This window comes from Phascolarctos cinereus, unplaced genomic scaffold (genome assembly GCF_003287225.1).
Source record: "Phascolarctos cinereus isolate Bilbo 61053 unplaced genomic scaffold, phaCin_HiC Scaffold_5;HRSCAF=322, whole genome shotgun sequence".
NCBI classification, from domain to species: Eukaryota; Metazoa; Chordata; class Mammalia; order Diprotodontia; family Phascolarctidae; genus Phascolarctos; species Phascolarctos cinereus.
This window is the reverse complement of record NW_027555958.1, coordinates 93,394,486-93,415,752: the sequence shown is the minus strand read 5'-3', so window position 1 is coordinate 93,415,752 and position 21,267 is coordinate 93,394,486. Positions and strand designations below refer to the sequence as shown.

The following is a 21,267-nucleotide window of genomic DNA, read 5'->3' as shown; positions in this document are numbered from 1 at the left end:
AACTTTAAAGCACTAGGTAGATATCAGTTACTGTTGTTTAATATGTTGAAATTGATATATTCAGAGAACTTTATTTCCTTTTCATTCTTTGTTAATTCCCTGTGTTTATTTTTAAGCTTGGTAATTTAGTTTTTCTTTCTTATTCAGATTAGCTTTTGGTTTGTCAGCTTTGTTGTTTGGTTTCTTCCCCTTCAAAAATTCAGGGTTAGTCCTTGTTTTGAATTTTGTTTTAGCTTCTTTTGGCTTTTAAGTTTTCTACTTTTGTAATTACTTTGGGATCAACAGTTTGTTGTTTTCTAATTTTAAAAAAATGAATGCTCATTTCATTTGTCTTCTTTCTTTCCTGGCAGTATAAGTGTTCAAAGAAATCTGTTTTTCTCTAGGGACTACTTTGACTTCATCCCAGAAATTTTGGTATGTTTTCTCATTGTCATAATTTTCTTTTAAAATATTCATCATTTCTACAATTTGTTCTTTACTCTTATTATGTAGATAGCATTAATTTGACTCCATCTTTCTGTACCTATTTATTTTTAAAATTTTATCATATTATGATTTGCAAAGGATATATTTAAAATTTCTGATCTTTCTTTTGATTATTTACTCATTTTTAAATTCTGAACTTATCGTTAGCAGCAGATAAAATGATCATTTTCATAGATAAGGCAGAAAATAAAAAAGCTCTGAATCTCTATCACAATTTTGTGAATTTATTTTTGTGTGATTAGCACATGATCATTTTTGTAAAGGTGTCATATGAGACTGAAAAAATATGTATCATTCTTAAGATTTCTGTTCACTAATCTATAAAAGTCAGTCATGTCTATTCAGATCTGTAATTTCCTTCTTGTTTATCTTTCTGTTGGAGTTGCCAGTTTTTAAAGAGGTGAATTACCAAAGTAACCTGAAAATATTGTCTTTTAAAGTATAGATTTTAATTGCTAGATTTTGTTTTTATATCCTCTAGATTTTTCCCTTTATTTTTCCCCCTCTTCCTTCCAGAAAGCTCTCCCATCTAACAAATATTTTGTAAAAATAGAGGAAGAAAAAAAATTAAAGCCAATCAGTACATCAGAAAAAAATCTGATATTATATGCAATGCTGTGGACTCCCCTCCTCGACTTATGCAAAGGAAATAGGAAGAGATATCTTTCTTATCTCTTCATCCCTTGCTTCCTTTAAGTCTCAGCTAAAGTCCCACCTTCTTTGAGAAGCCTTTCTCAATCCTTAATCTGAGTGCCTTTCCTCCAAGATTGTGTCCAATTTATTCTGTATGTGTCCTGTTTATATATAGTTGTTTGCATGTTGTCTCTCCCATTATACTGTGACTTCCTGGAGATCAGCCATTCTTTTTTGCCTTACTTTGTATCTCCAGTACTTAGCAGGAGGGTGACTGGCACATAATAGATACTTCCTGGATGCTTGTTGACTTGTCTTGATTTCTTTGGCATCAAGCTTGTTCTTTATAATTTCACAACATTGATTTTTGATTATTTTGCTGTGTTGGTTCTTTCCATTTGCATTGTTGTACTCATTGTGTAACATTGTTTTATTGGTTCTGCTTGCTTCATTTTGTATATGTCTTTCCAAGCTTTTACATATTCATCATTTTATTGTTTCTTAAGCAGCATAGTAGTATTTCATTACATTCATGTACCATGATTTGTTTAGCCATTCCCCAAACTAGAGTAGGCCTCTAGTTTGTTTCTAGCTCTTTGCTAGAAATGTACACAAAGTACACAAAATGCGCTGTTATAAATATTTTAGTGTTTGCAGAGTCTTTCTTTCCATCAATGACCTCATTGGAGTATGTACCTACTGACCTCATTGGAGTATAAACCTAGTAGTGGAATCTTTGGGTCAAAGAGTATGGAATTTTAGCCACTTTATTTGCATAATTCCAAATTGTTTTGTACTAATTTGTACTAATACACAATTTCACCAATGACAAATTAGTGTGTCATATCCTTTCACAACCCCCAGACATTGACCATCTCCATCTTTTTTTCACCTTGCCAATTTTCTGAAAGTGAGGTGAAAGCTCATGGTTGTTTTGATTTTAATTTATCTTATAATTAGTGTTTTGGAAAATTATTGTCTTAGTATTTAAGCCTTTGAAGTTGAATATGCTTTTCTGTTAAGTAATTAGAACTATGACATTCATTACATGTACATTTAGTATTGGTATTATTTTATTCCTCTTAGATGAATGAATTAATATCAGTAATATTTACATACACACCTATATAGTGAATAGCTTGAGAGGCTCCTAACATGTTAGATTAACTCCTTGTGGAGGATTTATGGCAGAAGATAGTGAAACATGAGATGAAAGGGGGTGTATAGGTTATTGTTCTGGGCCAGGTACAAGCTGTCCTAAGGGCAAGGAGAGGGTTTTTTGAGACTGAGTCAGTGAGACAGCAAAAACAAACAAAAAAACCCCCTTCTCTTACTGAATAACAACAAGGATAAAAATACTTAACAAGGACATTGACAGGCACAGCAATTCAAATTCAGATCCCATTAGTGCTAGCTTGTGGGATTCTCTGGTACCAAAAATGGACCTTGGAGCTAATCATCTCAAAAATACCCCATTATGATGCTCTTTATGTCCTTGTCCCTGGTCTTTGTGACCAAGGGCTGTGTATGAGCTTTGAATTACTAAAGCCGTATGGACTAATCAGCCCTTTAGGGCCCAAGGCCTAGGTAGGATCTGTAGTACCCAGGACAGTTGTGATATAATGTAGTTTCTTTGTCAACACAGTATGTCTTTATATTGTAGCCTTATCTGAAATCACATGGCTACTTCTGATTTTTAGATTCAGATGAAGATAATAAATTTTGCTTTAGGTCGTCATTTTAAGTATGATTCTTTGTGTATTAGGAGTGTTTCTTGTATGCAGCAAATAATTGGATTGTTTTCTAATCCATTCTGTAACTTGCTTTTTTTGTGGGAGAATTCCATCTGTTAATATTCAAGGTTAGAATTTTTCCCCCTGTATCAAATTCTGTTAAATTACCTTTTTGTAAGTCAAAATTAAAAATAAATTGGTACTGTTACTTGTTTTTCTTGAAACCATGTAATCTATCTCCCTGTTTCCTCTCTAAAACCTTACTCCCATTTCTCTCAGTCCAGACCCTTCTTTGTGCTTTAAAAAAAAAAGTCTGGAAGTCTGCTTCTTATTTTAAGAAGACATTCTTTTCTTCCCTCCTCCTTTAGTCTACTTTAACTTTTTTTTTTATATTTTCTTTGCTCAGCCTAGGTTAAGAGTATGAGTCATGAGCCTTCTTTCCTCCCCCATATCCTCCACCTCATTGTTTGAGTGACCTTCACCTGTAAAACTCAGATTTCTAGAAACATAAAGCCACTTTATTTTTGCTCCTCCCACCTCTTTCTTCCTCTAGAATATTTCTTTCTGAACATCAGAGCTCCTACTTCTCTGTTTGTTCCGTCAATTATCCCTAGGCTGGTAGGACTTCTAAGGAAGTCTTGCTGTCTCCTTGTAATATGTAAATAGTGATTCATCACTTGGTCTTTGCATGTTCTATGGATGTATATTACATTTTTTTATTTGTTTTTTGAAGTGGGGTGGTGTTCCTTTATGTTTGCATTTCCAAAATCCTGTTTATGACAAATTTCTTGTGTGTGTGTGAGGCACTTGGGGTTAAGTGACTTGCCCAGAGTCACAGAGCTAGTGAGTGTTATGTGTCTAACTCACTAACTCCAAACTTTGAACGCAGGTCCTCCTGACTCCAGGGCTGGTACTCTCTCCACTGCACCATCTAGCTGCTCCCCCCCCCCCTGCCCCAAATCCTATTTAACTTTGTAGGGTTTCCTTAGAGGATTTTTTTTCCCTTTTCCACTCTTTTTTTCTTTATCTTTTAGTGTATTTGGTACATTTCTTGCTGTTTAAAGGTTGTGAAGGAGGAAGCTATGCAAAGACTGTCTAGTCAACTTATTGGAACATATATTCAAACATTAATAAAAATATGTCTAATTGGTTTTCTTAGTATTTAAATTTATTGATAAATCATTTAAGAGGAAAAAAGAAGAAACCCAGCCTGGTTTCTATGTTGTTCTCTAAATGTCTCACCATCATGGTTATTTTTTTCTGTGAACTATAGCAGTTATTGTCTTTTCTGCGCATTCATTTTATAAGCTAACACACTGGATCACAGTCAACATCCAAAAAGATGAAGAGGCTACACCACTAGACCAAATCTTATGAGATGAAATTTAAGCTTTTTATTTTTCCCCCACCATCAAGGACAGTATAATTACCGTACTTGGTCCCCGTATCACAGTCCCAGGTATGCTTATAGGAGTGATAAAAACTAAGATGGAAACTTCTTACTGAGAACAAGAAAGATGGGGAAAACAGCCAGATTACACCAGATCTCCATAGAAGAATTCCATGCTAGAGACAACAGAATTATGAGAATGCTGAGGGGATCTTTTTATAAGGTATACAAAAGAGGGGAAGATACCAAAAACTTGGCAGGGATGGGGGAATCTCAGACCTTATTAATGTCCCAGAAAGGCAGCTGACAGAATATTGACAACTGCTAGTTTATGTTTGCCTATTCTTCCATCTACATGATATTTTATAAGAATTATCTACATATATGTTCAGGATATCATTGATAAAGGCATTAGTAGGGAATAGGCAGCAGACAGTTGCAAGAACTATTCCAAAATAGACCACACCTTTATCATTACACATTTACTGAAAGATGCAGAGAGCATAATACCCCTTTTGCTTATTGTTTGTTGATGATAAGAGAACATGTTATTTAGTAGTGGCAAAATATTGGATTCTTCCACAATGGTGTCTGTCATCCACTTCGAATATTTAGTCAGCAAGAATTTTTTCAGAGTTTGCTGCAAAACAGTGTCAAAAATCTAGGGAAAAAAAAGAAAATATAAGATATCTCACACCAAAAACAACTGACCGGGAAAAACAGTCGAGGAGAAAGAATTTAAGAACCATCAGACCACCTGAAAGCCACTCAGAAAAGACCCTTTTGGCTGCTGTCGAGTCATTGCAGTTGTGTCTGACTCTCTGTGACCCCATTTGGAGTTCTTGGCAAAGATACTGAAGTGGTTTGGCATTTCTTTCTCCAGCTTATTTTACAGATGAGGAAACTGAGGCAAATAGGGTTCAGTGACTTTCCCAGGGTCACACACTTAGTAATATCTGAAGCCAGGTTTGAATTCAGGTCCTTCCTGACTCTAGGGCTGACGCTCTATCCACTGTGCCACCTAGCTGCCCCCAAAAGACTCTAGACCTCATCTTTTTAAATAAATCATGAAAGAAAACTGTCCCAATCACAAGGGCAAAGTGAAGATAGAAAGAATCTACCAGTCACTGATAGAAACCTCCAACTCGGAACTCCCAGGAATGTCACAGTCAAAATCCAGAGCTTCTAGGTCAAAGAAAATACCACTGCAGCCAGAAGAAAAAGTTCATGTACTTGGGAACCAAGAGATTTAGCAGCTACCATATTTTAGGAGTGGAGAGCATGGAATATGACATTCCAAAAGGTAAATACACATGCAAAATGAATATAGAATAGTTTGGAGAGAAAGTACACCAGAGGGGGAAGGTTTTATGTAGAAGGTCATGCTTGAGCTGAATCTTGAAGAAAACCAGGGATTCCAAAAGATGTGTATTCCAGGCATTGGGAACTGCTAGTACAAGGACACATGGAAAGGGGATGAGTGTTGCATATGTCAAATTATGTAAGATTCCTCGAAAGATAAAACAGTAGAAAGAATCTAGTTCAGTTACCACTGATCATAAGGCCAGCCATAAAGCAAAGAATGGTATCTTTATCAAAGGTGTTTGCTCCTACTTTGGCAGAGAACCAATACAGAGTCCAAGTTAAAGAGAGATCCCCTGTGGATGCTGTCTTCCTGATTCTCCTTTTTGTGGGTGATATGCTGTTCGCATCAAGGCCTGAAATATCATAGACCCTCCTGAATGAGACCTGTAATTACTCAAGAGTTTGCCCTAACTATCCAGCCCAGGAAAAACAAAGTGGATGTAGCCTGCCTGTTGTTCAGATAACGACATGCAGCTCTGTGGACTGTCTTAAGAACTCTGCCCTCATATCCAGGATCAGCAGTCCAATAGACAGGGAGGCATGCTCAGAATTAAATAGGAAGTATAAGAGAGAAAATTTGCTTGTCTTCATAAAATTGCTCCCTTAATGATTCTACATTTCTTCTTGAAACAAAAGACTCATTTTTAAAAAAAAATCCCAGCTTTCTGGTATAGTATGGATGTGAGTCATGGAACAGGTAATCAAAAGATTAAAAATGAATAGCACATAGAGGGCAATGGAAAGGGTGTGCATAGGCTGCAACATATAACAAATAAGGAAATTTGAAGAACTGGAGTAAAGATGTCATTTATGATTTTAAAAAAAAGCAGTTCTTCCCTGGTATCCTCACAGTGACAAGAAAAGTCAAGTCCTTAAGCGGGATGGCTAACCCCCTACACTGTAGTGAATTTGTAGGAGAATACATATAAAAGTTGAATAGGATGGACGGGCATAGATAAGTAATATAGGAAATAACATAAGAAGTAACAATAGGATAATAGACCTGTTTGAGAAAAATGCAGTCATATTTGGATTAAAAAATTGACTTTACAAACACAAGAAAAAATTGGCTTTATAAATACAAGGAGGCTTGGTTAGATAGCAGTTTGTCTGATTTAGTGGACTGCAAGCTCAGTATAAGTCAGCAATATGCTATGACAGCTGAAAACATGAATAGGTACTTGAGAAGCAAGGAATAATGAAGGGATGGTCCCATTGGACTCTTTCCTAGGGAGATCACATCTAGCTTACCATATTTAATTCTGGGCCCTATAATTTAAGACAGACATTGGTGAGCAGGAGAGTGCCCAGAGAATGGCAACTAGAATGGCAAGTGATCTCAAGTCCTGTCATGTGATTATTAGGGGAAGAAACTGGATACATTTAACTTGGGGAAGAGCGGGGAGAGCAGGGCATGAGAACTGTTATTTTCAGAGCGTGGAAATAGGAGCAGTGTGTAAAATTTGCAGAGAGGCCCATTTAGGTTTGATATAAGGAAAAAGCTTCTCAATACTGGAAGCTATAGGGTAGCTGCCTTAGGGGGAAGTAGATTTCTTTTCATTGGAAATCTTCAGGCAAAGGTCGGCTGACTACCTGTCCAGTGTGTTGTAGTAAGGATTCTTTTCATGAATTGGGTTGGTCTAGATGGACATTGAGGTCCTTTCAACTCTGATTCTGTGTGTCTTATGTCCTCAGTGGTGTTTTAAGCAGATTGAGGTCAGGAATGAAACTTTATGTATCTCTTCCTGTTACAGAGAAATACTCCATTTATGAGGACCATAAATAACATTTGAATAGTTGCTTCACTGGGAACTTCCCCTTCGATAACTTGAGTGTCTCTGCTTTTGGGTGGGAATAGATTCTTGTCACTGTGATGGCAGCAGGGGGATAATCCTTTTTCCCAGTTGGAACTCAGAAGGCACCATCCATAATAAAAGTGTTCTATAGTATGATTATTAATCTAATTCAGATTCACTCTTTTTAAAATAGAAATAGGCTTTTTTGGGCCTGGCCTGGGAACCTAACCAATTTTTATGATGTTGTTTCTATGGGAAAATTCCTGTTGAATCCAGAGTGACTGACTTAACCCATTCATAAGTTGGCTATAACCCATTCATAAGTGTGTTATGTTGCTTTCCAAGATTTCCTAAGTATTGTTGATTTCTAATGTGGTTTATCCATAATTTTTAATTTCCCTGAAGAGTAAAAGCCTTATTATAATGGCAAAATGAAATAAAAGACAATAAACATAACTGCATTTTTGGCTATATGTAATTTCACATTTGATAGATTTTTTTGTTTGTTAATCATATTGAATGAATATAAAGTGCCCTTGGTTAAGGAAAGAGTAACATGTAAGATGCTGATTTTTAACAATACCATTTCCTGGTTAAATTAATAAAGCCGTTCAAACAATTTAATTTTAAGGAGGCTGCTGTGCTATAATGGAAAAGGCACTAGACTCAGAGTTAAGGTCTCTGCCACAAGTTGCTATGTAACCTTGGACAAATCACTTAATGTCTGATCTCAGGTTTCTGTATCTGTAAAGTGAGGATAATACTTGTCCTGCCTCCCTTTCTGGGCTTTTGTGAGAATCAAATGAGATGACAGATGGAAAATGCTGTCTAAATGTCAGTTACTCCTAACAGTTGTGTTTTCAAGCATTTGCCGTGTGTATATAGCCAATGCTGTTGGTATAAAACCTCTTTCTCTCCAGGGTTTTTCCTTTTTTTTTAGTGTCCTCTAAGTTCTGATTAGGGAGGGAACCTCTAGAAAGATGGATGATAAGATAGATAAAGCATTAAGCATTTAGTATTTGGTAGGTACTCTGTTCGACTCTGGGATGACAGATACAGGCAAAGATAAAGATGTACTTGATCTCAGGGAGCTTACATTCTAATGGGGGAACCGTAACACATAAAAGGGAGCTGAAGTGAATAGGAGCAAGGTGGAGAAGTCCAGAAAGCCAACAGAGCTGGCATAGGGCTGACTTGGGCACATGGAGGTTCCAGGATCAAATTCAGCAGTCAGAGGAGGGGGCCACAGTCAAGAGGCACCCTGCAGGTGAGAAGACTGTTGAGACAGAGGTGTGAACTTGTTTAAAAGATTGTTATAATTACATTTCAATATAGTTGATTTTCTTTGTAATCCTGTGTATTTTATTTTATTCATTTAACATTCTGAGGCATCCATAAGCTTCACCAGACTGCCAAAGGGTTCCATGAGAGAAAAAAGTTAAGAACCTCTATACTCCCCTCTTCCTCTTTCAGTCACTTCCCTTCTCACTGTCCCTGCCACCCCTTTCTTTTTGTAGTATAATAAGTACTTATAATAGGTTGTGGTTTAGTCTCTTACTAAAAACATTCCTCTACTTACCACAGATATGGTGAGGAACCCAACTAGGCGATAAAAACTTCCAGTCATAGGATGGCAATGTCATCTATGCTATCCTCCTCCCAGATCCCAAGCTTTGTGCCCTAGTTTCTACTCAGTAATTTTAAGGCTTTTTTGGAAATACAAGGGAGTTTTTATGCACATAACAGTTTGAAATCACTGTCATAGAGTATTCAGTAAGTATAGTGAAAAGGCTGCTAGTTTGGGAATTCTGAGTCTTGAATTTAACACTCACTAACCATGGAAAAATCACTTAACTTCTCTGACCATCAGTTTCTTGATCTGTATAATGGAGATAATAACCCTTGCACCACTCAACTCATAGGTTTTTACTTTCCCTCTCCCCTACCCTCTAAACTTTTCCTGTTTTACAGATGAAAATACTGAGGCTCAGAGAAAGGCGAAGTGGCTTGCCCACATTCCCATGAATGCGCCCACATATACTAAGTGCTTGAGTTACACTGTTAAGAATATACATGGATTGCCTAGATAATGGGGGAGTATTGCTGAGGGCTTTATAGAAACAGAATAGGGGGGAAGAAGAATCTCAAACAAAAGCAAGCAGCCAGGAAGGCAAGACATTTTGAAATTCTCATGAGAATTGGTTGAAGGACTGACTCTTTAATTAGAAAACCTGTACTGCCATATTGAAGAGAGAGATTAGGTTTGTTTGACTCTAGGAGGTAGTATAGGGTCACTGGGACACACTTATAGGGAGGCAGATTTTGGCTGAATATAAGGAAGAACTTACTTCTAAGGAAGAATAGATTTAAAACTGGAAGAAACCTTAAAAGACATTGATTCTGCCTCCCTTGGTTTCCATAAGAAGAAACTGAGGCATAGAGAATTTAAGTGGCTTGCCCAGAGTCACAGAGCTAGCTCATTTGACACAGGATTTGAAACCAGGTCTTGCTGAGACCAAGTTCAGTGCATTAACCACTACACCTTGCTGCCTTCCAAATACTTTGCTGTCTAACGATGGGATGGCAGTCTTACAACTAGATGAGTTTTCTGTTAGTGGGTTATAGACAGAGACTAGATGATCACTTAGCAGGGATATTTTATAGGGAATTTATGCTTCAGGTAAGAATTGGACTTTGAAGGCTCGTTTTTTTTTGAGGGGGGGGTTAGGCAGTGGGGTTAAGTGACTAGTAAGTGTTATGTATCTGAGGCCAGATTTGAAATCAGATCCTCCTGAATCCAAGGCCGGTGCTCTATCCACTGTGCCACCTAACTGCCCCCGAAAGCTCCTTCTTACTCTGAGATTCTGGTGAGAGTAAGGACTGGCCCAGATAATCTTTTGAAGTCTCTCCGGTAATATGTTTCTGTGGCTTTCAAAGACAGACAGACAGACACACACACACACACACACACACACACACACACACACACACACGAGTGGGATTCTTCTGGGAATAAGAAGTGCCACTTGAAAAAAAAAGTGTTACTTGAACCACTGTTTCCATCTCCCTGTTTACTAACTAGAGGCCATTTTTCCTCAATAGCTGTGATTAGAATGAAGAAAAATATTGAGGGTGCTCCCTTTCCATCACACAGAACACACCTTACTATAGAAAAGGTAATATTCATAAGTGTTAGGTTCCCAGGAGTTCCTTACTTGAATATGCATTTATGAAGCATCTGCTGTATGTCAGGTACCATGCTGGGTACTGGGGATACAAAAACAAAACAAAGCAATTGTTGCCCTCTTGGAGCCTACATTCTGTTGGAGGGGAACAACAGACACACAGCTAAGCAAGCATAATTTTGGGAGGAGATGTGTGCTCGCAACTTAAAGGGATCAGAATAGACCTTTTGTAGGAGATATCTCTTGAGCTTAAGCCTTCTAGGAAGTTAGAGATTCTGTGAAGTGAAGGCAAGAAAGGAATAATTTCAGAATTGGGTGACAGGTTATGTCAAGGCACAGACACAAGAGATGAAATATTATATAAAGAAATAACAAGTTGGCTGGTTTGGCTAGAACTTAGAGCATGTAAAAGAGGTGAAGCCATGAGAGTTTATTTAACTAATGACGATGGTGGTGGTGAAAATAAATAATAGCTGATATTTAAATAGCACTTTAAATTGGCTTCATTATATAGTGAGGAGCAATGGAGGTAAAACCAAAGCTTGGTGAGATAACCAGTTAAACTACTGTAAGTCATCCCAAACACATTTAAAAATGAAAAAGGAAGGCAAATAGATGAAAAATGTAAGTAATCTCTAAGGAATTTCATAACAGATTCCTTTCTCTATCAAAGACAGTGAAGCCACCACATTTGGACTCCACTTCAAAGTCTCACATCTACTGCATGAAGATGTAGAAATGACACCAAAGAAAACAAAGATGTCAAAGGCAGCTGAATAAAACCAGGTATAGGCAGAAAAGGACCTAGCTCAGGATGACACTCTTTTGAAAGCATTGAAGGATTGAGTCTCATGGAAGCTGAAAGACGACAGTTTATTGAGGAAATATTGACAATTATCAATCTATATGCCTACTTTTCTATTCCTGCAAAATTTTATGAAAATAATGTGGATATTTATTGGGTACATTTTTGATGAAGGTGTGAAAAAGAAACAGAAAGGTATTTGCAAATGATATTCTATAGCAGAAAACATCTTAAAAGTCCAGCGACTGAAAAGTGTGGATAATATAAGATCTTAGAGTGTTTATGATTTTTTTTTAAAAAAAGCATTTGATTCAGTAGATCAAAATGCCTTCTTGAAGGCTCCCCTGACAAGGTCTCACCCATGCAAATGTTAAAATCATGGAAGATTCCTTGCAAGATGTAACTATGGAGATAACTTTGATCCTCAAATGATTAATATCAAGCAAGCATAAAACAGGAAGATGTGTGCTCATCAAAGGTTTTTGTTACTGTCATGAAAGCTGCCCATTGTAGAGTCCATATTCAGGGGAAAAGAGCAGAATTAGAAATAGCAGATATATAGGTCTTCCAGATCTTTCTTTTGTTGTTGTTGTTGTTGTTTTGTTTTTTTGCCTAGGCAGTGGGGTTAAGTGATTTGCCCAGGGTCACACAGCTAGTAAGTGTTATGTGTCTGATACTGGATTTGAACTCAGGTCCTCCTGAATCCAGGGTCGGTGTTCTATCCACTGTGCCACCTAGCTGTCCCCCAGATGTTTCTGATTGTTGATGACGTTGTATGGATTGCATCAAGCCCTGGAATACTATAGCACATCTTGAGTGAGATCCATAAGTACTTAAAAGTTTAACCTAACCATTCACAGAAGAAAAACCAAGTGGATGATGAATGTGTTTTGTTCATAATATAATAATGCAGTTAAATGGACAACCTACAGCACTCCTAAATTTGTACGTGTATTTTGGACAGTTTTGCAAATGGATGATGAACTGGGCCCAGAATTGAATAGGAAAGAGGACTGAATTGCACTTGGAAAGTAGGCAGTCTTTTTGATAAATCTTTAATAATCCCATAAACAAAAGTCCATGTTTTTTAAACACCAACATTCTTTTAGTGGTAGTGTAAGCAAGTCATGAAATGACACAAGGCTCTAAAAATAGTACTCAGTACCCAAAGGGCAATGAAAAGATACAGAGTTGGAGTGAGCTGGCTGCCATGCATTGCAAACAAGGAATTGAACAGCAGAAGTAGTGTAAAAGATGGCATCACAAAAATGTATGACTGGGGAAAAAGTGTGGCCTTGTCATCTGGCTAGAGAGAGGAAGCCAATGGACAGTCTGTTTGCTCCACTGCTGTTTCTGTGATATCAAGAAGTCTAGAGTAGAGCCCCTAGCACACGAAGTAGGAGTGGTGGGGAGGCTGTGGCAGATTTGTGGGAGGAAGGGCCAAGACTTGCCAGAATGGGCAGGTGTATTTGGGCTGTGATCTGCATTACTGGAGTTAGGGTAACAGTTTGTAAGGCAGTTTATGTGCAGTATTTCATTTGAGTCCCAGAACAGTCGTATGGTGAATAGTTGAAATGTTGTTATTGTTCAGCGGTAATACCTTTTATAACCGTCTTTCCATGGGAAAAGTTATTTTGAGTGCCATGCAAGTGGCTTATAAAGAACTTTTGGTGCATATAACCTATTTTTACATTGGAAGACTGCCTGTATATCATGGTGCTTTGGATATATATCACCTCTGGACTATCCAGACACACTGTTGTATGGAGGTGGCAAGTTCTGTAGTTTCCATTTTCTGCTTGGAAAAAGACTGGCACAAATGGACAGATTGATGTACCAAGACTAATTTAACATAAAAAAACCAGGCTCTTCAAACCCCTATATTCCTTCCACTGGACTTTACTCTGTTTTAATTTGTATAGTAGCTACCTGTGAATGTTAAATTATTAGTGCACTTAATCTTGTCTTTCAAGAAATCCTTGATTCCTTATTTATAAACTCCTTAAGGCTAGGAACCATATAGTCAGGCTTATGAACACACTGGGTTGTTAGATGGGTTGTTAGGCTTATTTTAAAATGCCTGGGCCATAGCTAGAAGACAGACCTCCCCACCCAGCTACCAATTCCACTTAGTAGAGAGGCAGTAAACAATAGAGTGAGAATTCATTAGTGTCACTTTGGTGTTTCTGTTGTAGCAGTAGACATTTTGCATTCTTACACTGTGTGGCTAAGACTTTTTTCCTATTCGTTGAGCTATAGATCAGCATCAAGTTGTCCATGGTATAACAGGACTGTCACTGGCAGGCCAGATGCTGGTTGTTACCTTGGCTAACTAGTGACGTGAGGATGACCCATAACTATTCCTAGAATCTCATTAACATTAACTCCTGTCTTCAATCCTTTCTATATTTTTCTTTGTATTTTGCACAGAATGTAGTACGATGCTATGCACGTTGTAGGCACCGATAGATATCCATTGAATCTTTTTATTTTACTGCTGTCTGCTTTCTCACAGCATGAAATCTGGGTGTCCTATGGATCTGACACATATTGTGCTCAGCTCCTTGAGAAACCTTACCAAAGGAAAAGGAAATGATGTTTCCTGCCCCAAAGCAAAAATCCATCAAAGTTAACATAAAACATTATGTCATATATCATAGTGTGTTTATTAAATGGACTGACATATACTTTACTTGACTCTTTGGGGAAAACCAGAAGCCTAGTAGGGTGGACTGTGCGCACCACTGTTGCCCCTTATATGTTTTTTTCCCTTTTGGCTGTGGTCTCCCACGTTAAACAATGTATTTAAATGAGTCTGGTTTTGAAGTGAGTAAGCCCAGAGGGAAAAGACAACCTCTTGGCCCCTGTCATCAAAAGTTTGTCTTGGAATTGATTAATCAAATCCTTTTTCAACAACTTGCTTTTCTTCCTATTCTGATAAAATTTAGGTCCCCAAGCAATCCAGTCTACTTCAGAAGACCACCAGGTGAACAGCAGTAGCTTAAAGGTAAGACTGTCTGAATGTTGGAGGACTGCAAACTGTCATCTTAGTGAGTAATGTGCCAGCCTGGAGCATGCTGAAGATGGGGCACCTGTGAATCTGCATCTTGGTTTTCAGTGTAGTGCAGGCTTCTTGTCCCTTTGGGGATAGTTAACTGTGGACCTTAGCTTATTCTTTGGTAAAATTACCTTTTCTGTTTCATTGAGTCCATCCAGCTCATAGTGGAGAGCATGCCCTGGCTCAAGAAAGGCTCAAGTTCTAGGGAATGATAATTTCCGCTCTCCCAGTTTATGCAGTGTAGTACTTGATTCCTTATGACCTTTACCTCTGGGTGACCCAGGTGTTGGAACCTTGTTCTAGTTTCTAAGTGGGCAGTTCTTTGTGGTGATTCATAGAAAAAGTTTTGGATTCCAATTCTGGTCTACTTTTTTGTCCTCACTCTGGCTCTGACACTGAATGTGTGCCCCTAGGCAGGTCACTTAATCACCCTGTCAATTTTCTCATCTGTAAAATGGAGGGAGTTGTACTTCACACCATCTACCTCATAGGGCTGTTGTAAAACTTTGAGTGTTGTAAAACTGAAAGCATTTAAATGGTGTTAATGTGAGTCATTATCTTATATTATTGAATAAATTATGTACAAATTAAAACTTTTTCTCTGTGTCATACATATCGATCTATACATTGAAGCCAGGGCAATTCCCATAATTGTGTAAGATCTGTAGTTTATATTTGATCATTTGACTCTAACTCCTTACTTACCTCAGATGCAGTGCTATTTGTGATAATGTTGTAGAAGTCATGAGTAATGGGAAAGGGGGATAAGATTTTCTTCCCTGTACTTTATTGAGTCAGGAAGGAAGGATACCTAATGAAGGGTACAACTGTGATATATGTTTGTGTGGACCATGCAACTTGTCTCTGAACCAACCTACTTTTTAGGAGCAGCTATTTAAATAGCCACCTTTTTAAAATGTTATTTTATTTTTCTTTCTCCACAGACTTTTACCTTGGCACCTCATTCTGATGTGGTAGTGATGCTGGATTCTTTTTTCCCCACTAATTATACTGTTATCTAGTGCTGTTTTTTCTCTGTGTTGTCCACAACGATATTTTAAGAGGTTTTGTCCAATTTTCTTTTCATAGTATTTTCTGGAATAAATTACCTGGGATAGTTTTAATACATACGCTCATACCTGGAAGCAGTGACAAGCTAAATGAGCATTTGGAAGTTCTGAGCTGAGCCCCTGGCTGCTTTGCATGAGGACAAGGCTGCCCCCCAGAACTAGGGATGCTTCAGCACCTGAGATGGAGGCACCGGATTTTTCAGTTCTAGCATGGCCTTTAGGCCATTTAGGCTGTGCTAGGGAAGCTTGAGCTCTGGCTAGTCTTATTAAACTGGAAGGGCTGGGAATGCAGGCTTGTTTCTGGCCCATATTAATGGGCCATATTTTGGTCCAAGGAACAGCCCAGTTTTGCCAACTACGTCATCACTGGAAAGTTCACTAACTGGTGAGGGAATTTGGGGCCTAATGCAATTTACCAATACCATTTACGGAGGTGTGAAGAGATTGCATTTTATATCAGTGAGAGGAGTATCTGCAAGGGTGAAGTTACAGATCTTGAAATGTTAAAGTTAAGGATTGTCAATTTAAAGCTTTCAGAGGCCTCGAGGTCATCTTATCATCTCCTCATTCTGTAGGTGAGAAGACTGAGGCACAAGGAGGTAAAGTGGCCTGCCTTACGTCCAGTAAGGATATGACATGGGGTTTGGAACCAGGCTTTCCTGACTCTCCTTCGCTAACTGCCTCTTAAATAAATGTTTGATTTGCCTTAACATTTATGTCGTGGTCACACAACCTGTCTTGTTAGTGGGAGATAGTGTACATCCCTATAAAATCCCAAATCCAAAGTCAGTCACTCCATTTTGTTCTAGGCTGTGCTGAGTGCTGAGGATACTAAGAAAGGCAAAATTGCAGTCCTTGTCCTCACGTTCTAATGGAGTGCATACAAGGTATATACAGTGTCGGTGGAGGTAATTTCAGAGGGAATAACGAGGATCATCAAAGCCCTCTTGCAGAAGATAGTATTTGGGTGGAGTCTTTAAGGAAGCCAGAGTCTGAAAGGTGAAGTGAGGAGGGAGAGCACATCAGGCAGCACAAAAGCATAGTGCTGGGAGGTGGCGAGAGAAACTACAAGTTGATCAGTGTAGCTGGATGGTAGAATACATGGAGGGCAGCAATGGAAGAAAGCCAATGAGTTCTGTTTTGGGCATAGGCAGTTTAATATGCCTACTGGGGATACATTTTTGAGGTGTTCAAGAGGCAGTTGGAAATGTGTGACTACAGCTCAGGAGAAAGAACTGCATATATAAGTCTGCAAGTCATTTTCATAGAGATGGTAATTGGACTCATGGGAGTTAGCTAGCTCACCAAGTGAAGGTAGGATAGAGAGAAAAGGGAAGAGGGCCCAGGACAGAACTTTGGTGGCTTGGAGGAAGAACCAGAAAAGGAAACTGAGGGGGACTAGTTGAATAGATGAGAGGAGAGCCATGAGAAAGCAGAGTCATGAAAACCTAAAAAATAGAGTAGCCAGGAGAAAATGATACTGTCAAATGCTGCACAGTTCATTGAGAAAAGGCCATTAGATCTGGCAATTAAGAGATCATTGGTCACTTGGGCAGTTAGAAACCAGATTGCAGAGCATTTGGAATCTTGTGAGAGTTGAAGAAGTAGAGGCATTGGTTATGGATGACTTTCTCAAGGAGTTTAGCCAGGAAGGGGAATTTAGGGATATCGGACAATAAGTGGCAGAGATGGAAGGATCAAGTGAGGGTTTTAAGGAGGGGGAGACATTGGGCATATTTGTACGCAGCAGGGAAGGAACCAATAGCTAGGAAGAGTGTGAAGATAAGAAAGTGGAGATAATAGGAACAGTTTACTGGAGAGTCTGAAAAGGGATGGAGATGGGGATCGAGGGTGCATGTATGTCTATAACAGACATTTAACAAATGCTTGTTGAGTTTACTTGATGGGTTTTTGTTGGCATGAAGAGCCACTCCTTCACCTGAGAGCTTTGTGAAGGAAAATATTATGGAGGAATCTATCTGAATGGTGAGATGAAGAAGCAGAGAGATGGGAGTGCTTTAGGTGAGTGGTCTCAATTCCTTCAGTGAAATATGTGGTGAGTTAAGAGAGTGAGTGGAGCAAGTGCCGTGAGAGTTTTGAAGAGAGAGGTTTGAAGAAAGATGGGAAGGTTTGGAACAGCTACTGAAGAGAGTGGGATAGTGAATTGTTTGGGGAGGAATAGAAGGCTGCAATTAAGGCCCATTTGAGAAAAGATAACATAAATTTGTAGTGGGTCCACTCAGCTTAGTTTTGATTTCCTTTAGCTCCATTCAGTAGTATGTGCATAGGAGCAAAGGAGGTAGATGGTGGGAGTAATTCAGGGCTGGTGCTTTGCAAGGGGTCGTCAGGTAGTGCCAGGGGACAAGGGCATTGAGGGTAGAGCATAGCTGAGAGTTGAGTTGGTTCACCAAGGGGTCAAAATAGGGGAAGGTTGAAGAGTATATCCAGTGTAGGGATGCTATCTTGGAAAGAACTGAGAGGTGGAGAGATTAGAGATGATAGTGAAGATAAAGAACAGAGGTAGAGTATGTAAGACATAAGGAAAGATGGAATTATACTTAGGCAGATGTCCTTGTAGAGGGAATTACCTCTAAAACAGAAGCTTCTAGGTGAGAACCAAACCACAGAGAGATTCCATGTAGCCAAGCTGTGACTGGACTCAATATATCTCTGTACCTCAAAAAAATTCTTATTTAAAAAAACCCTCACAGAACCTTTTGTTTAAAACTGGGTGAGGTTCATCAAGTTACACTTAGTAAAAGATCAAATTTTGAAGTACTGGTGCTAGTACAGGGGCTTTTGAAAACTCAGTATCCTTGATGATAATAATTTATTATACAGTCAGTTCTACTGTAAAGTGGCATGAATTCCTGAAAATAACTGTGCTGTGCGAAATCTTAAAATAAAAACTATAGGTCTTATGGAGAAAATGGGGTTAGGAGCACAACACTCAAAAACTTTGTCAGTGACATGTAGAAAAAAATAGGAACCAAAAATGTAGTCCAGTTTTATGTGTGTTAAATGGTTAAGAAATACATTTAAAGGAGCATCTAGGTGGTGCAGTAGATAGAGCTCTGGCCTTGGAGTCAGGAAGACCTCAGTTCAAATCTGGCCTAGCTGTGTGACCCTGGGCTAGTCATTTAACCCTGATTGCCTCACCAAAAAAAAACCCCGAAACATTCATAGACCCACATGTACAAAATATTTATAGCACCTCTTTTTGTGGTGGCAAAGAATTGGTAATTGAGGGAATGCCCATCAATTGGGGAATGGCTGAACAGGTTGTGATATATGAATGTAATGGAATACTGTTGTGCTATAAGAAATGATAAGCAGGCAGATTTCAGAAAAACCTGGAAAGACTTATATGAACTGAAGCAAAGTAAAATGAGCAGAATCAAGAGAACATTGTATGATGATCAACTATGATAGACTTAGCTCTTCTCAGCAATACAGTGATCCAAGACAATTACAAAAGGCTCATGATAGAAAATGCTATCCACATCCAGAGAAAGAACTATGGAGTCTGAATACAGATTAAAGCATACTATTTTCATTTTTTTTCTCATGGTTTTTCCCTTTTGTTCTGATTTTTCTTTCACAACATGACTAATGTGGAACTATGCTTAATATGATTGTACATGTATAACCTATATCAGACTGCTTGCTGTCTCCAGGAGGACAGAGAGGAAAAAAAATTGGGAGCTCAGAATCTTTCAGAAGTGAATGTTGAAAACTATCTTTACATGTAATTGGAAAAAATAAAATACTATTAAGTGGGGGAAGAGGGAAAGAAATACATTCATGTTCCATTAAATAGTGGGGTGCCAACCACTTCAGGCTACTGCTGGAGGTTCCCAGATCAGGGCTGGGGCATCACAAGAGTTGCAGCTTGTGAGTTACTGTGAAGTGGTACCTGCTGTTTCTTATGAAATACAGAACAAATGAATATGAAATTCCCATTATGCTCAAATTGTTCCCTAATACAGCTATCATGTTGGAACAAATTGACATTTTCAAAACGAGCGTTATATCAGAACTATCTCCCTAAGGTTTTCAGAATGCTTTCCTTTGCAATAGGTAACACAAGTGCTGTTACTACCCCATTTTACAAATGAGAAAACTGAGGCATAGAGAGGTTAAGAAATTCTCCTAGGGCTGACTCAGCTAGTAAGATTCATAGGATATAGACCGAAAGCTGGAAGGGATATTAGAGGCCATTCAGGTCAGCTGCCTCATTTTACAGATGAAGAAACTGAGGTCTAGAGGGGCTAAATCATTTGTCCAGGGTCATACAGGTCATAAATACATAATAACAAGATAAGGTAATAAGTAGTAGCAGAGCTGGGATTTGAACTGGTCTAATTTGTTGGAGCTAGGACTTGAATTCCAATTTCCTGACTGCCTCTCTCCATGACCCTGACCCTGTGAGTGAATCCTTGTAAACTTAGGTGAGAAGACCAAATCTTTCACAGAGCAAACAAAAAACCAGGCATCATCAGAGATGGGTTTAGAGCAGTGTACAGTATTAATGGTTCTGTATACAAACTGAATTTTAACTATTGAAAACTTTCCTTTGTTGTATGTTTTTATTTTGTGTATTTCATCATTTTGCTTTTTTCTCCCTTTTTTATTGTTTCCTTCACACTTTGCGTTTTCTTTGCATTAAAAGTCAGACCCTCCCCCTTATTCCCAATAGCTTGAGGCTGTGAAAACTGTGCTCAGGGTCTAACAAGGGAATAAAATTGATCCGAGCAGGTTGTCAGGCCCCCAGCCTTGTCACTGGTACATAATTTAATTTATACCATCAAAGGGAAACATATGTGTATTTCTATTTTCAGAACAATAACTGGAGTCTACAATGTAAAATGTAAATCCTTTATGCCAGGGTGATTTGTTCAGTAGGATCAGGGAGTGATACTGTGTGACTGACTCTTAGCTTTTTTTTTTCCCCTCCTTTTTCCTCAGCTAAAGCCATTTCTTCTCAATTCAGGACCACTTTCTACTTACAATCAGCAGTTATGGCTGACATGTGTTATTCAGCTGGATCAGTCAGATGGTAAGAGGACTGATTGGGGGACAGGTTTTCTTTCTGTAAAGCATCATGCGCTAGTGCTACAAAGACCTAAAATGGCCCTCTTATGTGGAAAAACATTATATGGAGAGGCAAAATCTAATTTCATTGTTCATTAAATAATTTGCTTTTGAGTTTATTTCAGTTGATAACTGTGGGGATGGGAGTGTATCTTTCTAATGCCATTTGAGACACACTCAATAGCACCACCTTGAGATCACTGAGGCCCTTTGCAGTTTATCGTACTGTGACCGTGACTGAGTCAGCTAGCGAGATTGATAGGAAGTTTGGTGTCCATGGTGGGGCCTGACAGCTTATTGATGCACTCCTTTTTCCTTTCAATTTCATTTTCCTTTTTTTTTTCATTTTCCTTTTTGTAGACACTACAATCCAGACAAGCTTTTCTATGACTGTGAAAGTAGATGGTGTGACCCAAGGTGCAAGCAAGACATTTGTACATAACAAAGTTCACAATCGGACGAGGACCCTCAGCTGTGCAGGGGTATGTGCTAAAGATCCTAAATGGGAATTGAATCCTTAATTTCATCTGTTCCTTGTATATGATGTTCCATCTCCTGCCTACATGTCTTTGCCCAAGTGGTCTAGGACAAGGTCCCTTCTTACCTCTGCTTCATAGAATCCTTAGCTTCTGCCTCCTGAACAAGGCCTGTC

At 38.6% G+C, this 21,267-nt stretch overlaps 1 protein-coding gene across 4 annotated transcripts in view; it reads left to right on the top strand.

Moving 5' to 3' along the window:
• The window catches only part of TMEM181 (transmembrane protein 181), a 98,012-nt gene that overhangs the window by 46,520 nt on the left and 30,225 nt on the right, over positions 1-21,267 (top strand). For all 4 annotated transcript variants that reach the window (XM_020986702.2, XM_020986701.2, XM_020986699.2 and 1 more), the window contains 3 exons: positions 14,342-14,400; positions 20,490-20,580; positions 20,976-21,097. In XM_020986702.2, coding sequence (XP_020842361.1) covers positions 14,342-14,400; positions 20,490-20,580; positions 20,976-21,097 — 272 coding nt within the window. The remainder of the gene's footprint in view (positions 1-14,341; positions 14,401-20,489; positions 20,581-20,975; positions 21,098-21,267) is intronic.